The sequence below is a fragment of the Acanthochromis polyacanthus genome, chromosome 24, assembly GCF_021347895.1.
Source record: "Acanthochromis polyacanthus isolate Apoly-LR-REF ecotype Palm Island chromosome 24, KAUST_Apoly_ChrSc, whole genome shotgun sequence".
Taxonomy (NCBI): domain Eukaryota; kingdom Metazoa; phylum Chordata; class Actinopteri; family Pomacentridae; genus Acanthochromis; species Acanthochromis polyacanthus.
Window position 1 is genome coordinate 2,353,729 of NC_067136.1, and position 7,863 is coordinate 2,361,591.

Below are 7,863 nucleotides of genomic sequence, written 5' to 3' on the forward strand. Positions count from 1 at the left end.
AAGGTGTGCTGCATGTCTGTGCAACTCTCGGCCGAGTGCGGATGGTGCGTTCAGGAGCGTCGGAATTTTCTATACTGCTGAAAATAACTGGGTTTACAACGGCTTACATGTGAAGAATTTGAATGTGTTGGAGACAAAATGAGCCCTGACAAAAAGTGGGGGGGACACGTCCCCACCGTCCCCCCCTAAACTGACGCCTATGATTAAGGTGCCTTGGAGGTCAGGAGCAGTGACTTCTCCAGCAGCAGAACCCTGAATGAGGGAAAACGCCTCTATGACTGGCCTGCTTAACAGGATAAAACCAATAAAACTCCGCAGGTGGATCTTCTTAACCTTAGCTGTTAAAACCAAGTTAAAAACCCTCCATACATAAAACATACCCCAAAATAAAGTAAACAAAAAATAACTAACGTAACCAAACCCAACTAAAACCACCAAACTTAATCCAACAACAAAATATAAAGTTAAAACTATTGCAGCCACCCCTTCCGTATCCCTCCCCTTGGTCCAGCCCAGAACAGTCTTTTGGGGCGTCTGGCTCCCCGGGGACTCTTTTGGCCAGACGCACCTGGACACAAGAGGAAACTGTAGGTTAAACTGCACAGACCACTCACTCACACACACCCACCCCTCCACGACACTCAACATATTCACCGCATGCACACCACACTAAGAGAACAACCAATTTAAAACTATCACACAATATTGTACGTTCCAATCCCAATTGCCATGTTGCCTCCGCAGACCCGGCCACCGCCATCACCGGACCAGACCCGCAGGCAACCTCAATAAAAAATGTTTGTTTAATAAATATTTAAAACCGACAACCGTGTGCAAATTATTGATGTACCAATTAGCTTTCTCAAAGTGCTGGGTGCATTAAAACGCTAAGTGAATATATAAAGTGTTGTGTGTAAGGTGCAAACATACGTGACGGACGGCCCTGTTCATCAAAGGGACACTGATTTATAGAGGGATGTCCACAATGACCCACTTCACACATTGTCACCACAACTTCACATGTGTGCACAATGTTTGCAAGTTTCACCTCCAGTCAGTGGTAAAGAAAAAAAAACATGCTTATTGTCTAACGTTTCCACAGTAACTGATGAAGAGCCTTATGTAATGTACATCCATCATGTCTGTCTTTGGACTCATTTTTCATTCATGTTTTGTCTCTTCATGGATCCCAACAGGAACCACTTATGAGCAAACTGGTTTAAACAGGTGAGGACAGGTGGATTTACATCTGGTTTGCATTGATCAGCAAAGCATGGAGCCACAGTCTGTGACCTGAAGTGACCTTTTTGTTACACAACTATCACAGTTACCTTCATTTGGACCACTTTGTGCTATGAAACATTTTCCATCACTGTGGTTGGACGACTATTTAAATTTGTCCTCTGAAGAAAGACGACATAATCTAGAACTCTTTCATTACCACCACTAGTTGATGTGGTCGGCCTCCAAGTCCTCCCTACAATCAGCTGGTAAATATGTGAGAATCCATCTCACTGACTTCAGTTCAGTACTCAATACCATCATCTATTGATGATTAAAAAGCTCCAACACCTACATCCTAGAATGAGACAGACAACAACCAGTCAGATGGAATGGACAGAAAATAACCACAAAGACACACAATGTCAACAAATAGATGCAAAATGACCAAAATCTGACATAAAACGACAAGAATTCAACACAAATGACCACATATAACTGTTAAATTGGCTAAATAGGTAAAAAAATTTACCAAATTGCATGTAAACGAACATAAAAGGATATAAAATGACTCTTAAGAGACACAATATGATGCCATGGGGAGACTTTTGCACATCAATAGGGACAAAATGTTTTTAATCCATACATGCATCATCTGTAAATAACAAGTTATTTCTTTAATAAATAACTAAATGTCATGACATGGGGCAGAGGGATCTCATTACTGCTGTCAGCAGATGAGATACTCATTGCTTTGCAAATCAAGGGAGGAAAATTTGTTTTAAGAGCAAGAAGCAAGTCCAAGACAAGGAGAAGAGAGAGGAAAGGGGAGACATGAAGACATTACTGCAGCTGTAATCTGGACAATCGTTAAAATTCTGAGATTTAGATAAAGAGAGAAGAAGTGGAGAGTTTGGAGATGTCACCAGCCTGCAGACCAGGTAAGAAATATGTTTAAGAACATCAGAAAAGCAGAAGAAAATGGATTTTAGTCTCTTCAGTGCATACAATAGGACAACAGATCAGACCCAGGTAGTATTTTTCTGATAAGTTCAGAAACAAACAACATCTTGTGTAACTTCAGAATGCTGGCATGTGCTGACAGGTTCTGATGAATGTGTTTTATCCTCAGGTGTTAACGGGGCCTTGCTGTGCATCGTCCTTTTATCAGGTCAGTCTGCATGTGTAGGATTCATGGTAAAAGTTGTTCTGCTACACAAATATGTTTAGGAATGCTGGAATATTTTGATTTTGTTAGGGAGCGTGGGGGAGAACCCGAGCAGAGAGCACACAGAGGAGGCAGAACTGGAACAGAAAAACAGATTTAATGTATGAAGGAGAACTCAAGGCTAGGAGTGAGGGGAAGCTAAGGAGGGATGAAGGTTTGGGAATAAACTAGAGGTGAGTGACGGGGATGGGGAAGGAGCGACGGCACCAGGGACCAGCAGCTGGGCAGGCGTCCAGGAGGGAGTGGGTTGGTGGTGGAGAGTGGGCAGGAGGCTTCGGTTCCAGGGGGGCGAGAAGCAGAGTGTTCTGGGAGTCAGGGTGGCTCGGCAGGGTGTCTCCGGAGGTTAGGTGATGGGTCGGGGATTCCGGGGAAGGTGGAACACAGACAGGGCTGGAGAGATCCGGGCAGCAGGAAGGACGAACTAGGAAAACAGGATTATTACAAATATACCAGAAAGGTAGAAAGGCGTGTGGAAGAGCTAGACTTCAACTGACTGCAGGAGCAGAGTTTACGATCTGCCAGGGCATGGAGGGTGAGACCGCTTTTTATTGCTGAGGTTATTGCATCAGGTGTGTGGAGTGGCAGCTGCCCAGGATTCTGTGGATGACAGATTAGAAGGTGGTGACAGCTGTGGAGAACAGATCTGCCCAGCAACAGAGGAGGAGGGAGAGCGAGAGGAAGGGAGAGAGAGAGGCCAGAGGAGGGAGGTGAGGTGGGGGATGGGGAGGAGGAGGCCCTGACACATTTTCATGTTTCAGCTACAAAAAAACTGTGAAAACATCTGCAAATGTATGTCAAATAATTGTATTTTTGGTGTATTGAAGACAGTGAAACTGTCATTTTATTCCCATTTGTAAAACATCTGATTTCTGATGTCTGTTCTTGACGTCACTCTTTCCATTGACTTTTGAAGCAACTGTTGGATTTCTAACATGTTCCATGAAGAATCTGTCTCCTACCAACCCGATCATTTTAATGTTTGATGATTTTATATGTGAAGTATCTTTGAGTGTTTTGAAAAGCGCCGTACAAATAATATGTATTATTATTGTTATCATTTCACCAACTTTAACCATGTGATACATCTAAAGAGACAATTTTATGAAGACTCTTAAAAGAAAATGTGAATGAATGCATGTTTGTAGCATCAAACATTTCAGCAGAACAAAATGGTTTAATAAGGAGAGCAAACCTCAGACATGTGGATGATGTAAATATGACACGTTTGCTTCATTTACGACCATTTTCAGTCCACAGCAGTCATTGGTGTCCAACCTGTGGGTGTGTTTGATCCACATCTGTCTTATTATTGTTTTTATGTCACATTCATGTGATCATTTGACTTGTTGACATCAGGACCATGACAGTCCTGACCTCAACAAACAAGTCATTTTAACCCAAACTCAAAGGTTAAAGTGCTTATTTTACCCAAAACAACAAACTTTAAACCTTAATGTGAATGATTTGTTAACTGCAGCACAGAGAAACAGTCACTGCTACAAATTATGTCACATTCAGGGTGAAAAATGTGTCTTTTTCAGGGCTCTGTTCAGGCCTTCATCTTTACAAATTGATTGATGAACCAAAGACCTGGAGTGAAGCCCAACAGTACTGCAGAGAAAAGTTCACTGACCTGGCTACTGTGGACAACATGGAAGACGTGGATCAACTGATTGCAGCTGCTGGCAGTGGCTACAGTGGTAAAGTATGGATTGGCCTGTATGACAATTCTAGCAGCTGGGCGTGGTCGATGACAGATGACGGCTACTACGGAACCAACAATCAGCTGTTTCTGAAGTGGGAGAGTGGTAGACCAAATAAACGCAGAGATGAGTGGAAGATATGTGCTACTGTATTTAAAGGTCTGTTGCGAGATCAGTTATGCTCTGACCAACACTCCTTTCTCTGCTACGACAATTCAAACAGTGAGTAAAACGTTACTTCTTGTGGTTTCTGTGATCCAGTAACACGTAGTGCATTTTCCAGACTGTGGTATAATTATTACTTCAAGTGTGTGTTTAGGCCCCAAAACAGGAAATGAACGGCAGCTTTGACTGTTTCATTTGTCTTGTAAAGATGTAACTCACATGTGAAGACTTGACACTTTTCTCCATTTGATTTCATTCAGACTGGATTTGAAAACTGTTGGTCAGAATAAAGTGCTTTTGTGTGCAAATGAATCTGACTGAACTTTCAAAATTCTTTCCAGCTTCTTCTCCTCCAAGATATGTCTTCAAGTATTGGAGGAACCTGACGTGGGAGGGAGCTCAGAGCTACTGCAGGAAGTTCCACACAGACCTGGCCTCCATCAGGAATGAAGAAGAGAGGAAACTGATCCAGGAGGCTGTACCAGGAAAGTGGGGTGCATCCGTTAGTCTGTCCAGAAGAACCTGGTACTCTTGGTCAGACGGCACAGAGCATGAATTCAAAAACTTCCTGACTGGACACCCATTAGCTAAAACTGGAGACTGTGCTACCAGTGTGATCGGTGCTACTGATGCTGGAAAGTGGATGGAAGATCATTGTGACCAAAAACTTCCTTTCATGTGCCACTACGGTGAGTTGTCTTCAAACAAACTCACACTGACTTTGCTGCACTGACACTCAAGTCTATTTTTCATGAATCTGTATTTCCATTTTGTCCACAGAGAAAAAGCAGCAGCTTCGGATCAAGCTGAGGGTTCTGAAATCCACAATGGACCTGAATGACCCCGCTGTGACGGAGGCCATCCAGAAACTGGTCAGTGTGAGATGAGATAGTTTCATGTTAACATTTAACTTTAAGAGGACATCAATCTGTAAGAACAAGAAGAAGAATAAAAATCTTTTCTTTCTGCTCATGAACTTGTTTTTCAGCTGGAGAAGAAGCTGAAAGAGAAAGGGATCACAGCAGGGTTCAAACTTAGATGGGTCAAGAAGCCTGACAACACCATCTTTGAGGAAGAGAAGGAAGAGAAGGATGAACTGTAAACTGTATTTACAGGATATCTTTCATTTGTTTTACTTTGAAGGTTCATGTTTTAGGTTGACATGTTAGAGCCAACTAATAAATATCAAACTGTCATGTGAGACATTTATTGTTTTGGAGTAGAGCAGAGTCAATTGTTCAGAAAACTGAACAAATATCTTATTTATCCCGTTGCTGTGTTGATACATTAATGGTAGGGCAGATTTACAGCTGATTTTATGCAACATACATGTGGAAATCTACACGTTTAAACTCTGAAAACTTTCTCATGTGAAAATGTTGTAATGAACTGCAGAGACATCAGCGTATCCCTGTAAAGCTGGATTCATTTATATAGCATGTTGTTGGATATTTCAGAGTGATGTGTGATGTATTAGGATTTAATATTGTAGCTTTGTAAGAAAATCTCTGAGGTCATGAGAGTTGTGAAGGAAAAATGACTCTTTCCCTTTTCTAAGGTCATAATGGCCTTTAGACAGACAGACACTGCAGGAGATCAGATATCGTCTATTGTGATGTGACTAAGCAGACCAGTTGTCTCCATGTTGGTCTGTAATCTAAATCTGACCTTCTCCCAACTCCAATATAAAGCCAAAGATCAGAGAGAATCCTCAGAAGTGCTGCTGGCATTGCTTGCATGTACTGCTGCTCTGTTGGTGTCACTTCTCCTGATATCAGTAAACATTACTCACAACCTAAGTCATCTGAGTCTCCAGTGTGTCTCTCTGGATCTGCCTCCACATCACTGAACTTCAGCAACAAGAGTCCAGTGAATATTCTTCATTGTGTGGTTTTTAAATATCTACAGATCTGTAGCTGACTTGTATCTGTTCTTTGTGTTAAAACTGTTTTTGCAACTGTAATCATCATAAAGATTTCTGTTCATTACACTGGTTTGGTTTTCAATAAAGTTTTCTGACAACAAAAATCATCACCAGTTGTATCCTTTAAAATGTAAATGAGACTTTTCAGTTTCATCTGAATCTTTATTTAAATATCCAGTCATGCTTTAAACCCACAACTCTTTCTAAACCTGCTTCTGAACCAGCTGAGCTGCTACATGAACTCTGGCATGAAGGAAAATATTTACAATCAGATGTAATGAGTAATAAAAATAAATATAACAAAATATTCATGTGTGAAAATTAAAATGTAGTTCACTTCACAGTTTACAATCTGGTTTAAATGAAGACTGAATGTTTGAAACCTTTTCCCCATGATCTCGTTGGTTTATGAAAAGACAAAGAACATCCATCCATCCTCTATACACCACTTTATCCTCACTAGGGTCATGGGGGGTGCTGGAGTCTATCCCAGCTGACTCGGGCGAAGGCAGGGGACACCCTGGACAGGTCACCAGTCTGTCACAGGGCTACATATACAGACAAACAAGCTGCTCACATTCACACCTACGGACAATTTAGAGTAATCAATTAACCTCAGCATATTTTTGGACTGTGGGAGGAAGCCGGAGTACCCGGAGAAAACCCACGCATGCACAGGGAGAACATGCAAACTCCATGCAGAAAGATCCCAGGAACAGGCCGGGATTTGAACCGGGGATCTTCTTGCTGCAAGGCGAAAGTGCTAACCACTTAATCCACTGAGCAGCCCGACAAAGAACATATTCTGTGAAAAAATCCTTCATGTAAAATTTCCTAAATTTTCCTAAAAGTCTGACCAGGTGAACTAAACTGACATCATCTGTGAGTTAAAGAGTAAATTCCACAAGTGTGTCAGGATGAAACGTGAAGGTTGAATTTGAACTAAACCTGGAATCATTTCTTGCAGCGTTCTGACTGCTCCACTTGGTGGCGATAAAGAACAAGAAAAACAAACAGCTCTGATCCTGTAATGAGTGGAAACACTCCATCCTGTTTCTCTGACAGGTCAAGGAAGGACATAGATTCAGTTTGTGTTGAAACAAAACTGTCACAGGTTTGTGGAGAACCCAGATGTAGAAACTAATGAGGTGGAGGAGATCAGAGACTTAGTGAAGAAGGTGTTGATTTAGGAAAGTGAATTCCAAAGTATGCTTGGTTGTCTGTCTGTGTGACCCTTTGATGGACTGAGATCTGTCCAGGTGTCCCCTGTCTTCACCCTAAGTCAGCTGGGATAAACTCCAGCCCTCCTGAGACCCCACATAGGATAAGACGATGGATAGATAATGGATGGATGGAATTACAAGGTGAAATCCAAGGGCAGCCAGCAGAAACAGACAAGACAACCAATTAGCAAGGAGAGGTGACTAAACGAACTAAACAAAGTGCGACGTGAACTAGGGAGGCTGAATTCAGAAAACCAAGACACCATAAAACATACAAGAGACAAACAACTGAGACAACATACATGGAGCAAAGACACAGCGCAAAGAATTGATGAAGAAAATGAATTTCTAGAGGAGCTGGGAGATGAGGACAAACACTAAACACATACAGGTTCACAC

At 41.9% G+C, this 7,863-nt stretch overlaps 1 protein-coding gene across 1 annotated transcript; it reads left to right on the top strand.

The window, feature by feature from the left end:
* The first annotated feature begins 1,946 nt into the window (after positions 1-1,946).
* Positions 1,947-6,283, top strand: LOC127532532 (lectin-like). The gene is made up of 4 exons (XM_051944355.1): positions 1,947-2,392; positions 3,991-5,006; positions 5,098-5,189; positions 5,306-6,283. The coding sequence occupies exons 2-4, from the start codon at positions 4,625-4,627 to the stop codon at positions 5,417-5,419; spliced, it is 588 nt and encodes a 195-aa protein (XP_051800315.1). The 5' UTR covers positions 1,947-2,392; positions 3,991-4,624; the 3' UTR covers positions 5,420-6,283.
* The last annotated feature ends 1,580 nt before the right edge of the window (positions 6,284-7,863 follow it).

What these genes read in the sequence shown, in the direction of transcription:
- LOC127532532 (XM_051944355.1), top strand. Translation starts at nt 4,625, where the DNA reads ATGAATCTGACTGAACTTTCAAAATTCTTTCCAGCTTCTTCTCCTCCA. An exon ending in TCCTTTCATGTGCCACTACG is followed by an intron (nt 5,007 to 5,097) that starts GTGAGTTGTCTT and finishes TTTTGTCCACAG; the next exon opens with AGAAAAAGCAGCAGCTTCGG. An exon ending in CGGAGGCCATCCAGAAACTG is followed by an intron (nt 5,190 to 5,305) that starts GTCAGTGTGAGA and finishes CTTGTTTTTCAG; the next exon opens with CTGGAGAAGAAGCTGAAAGA.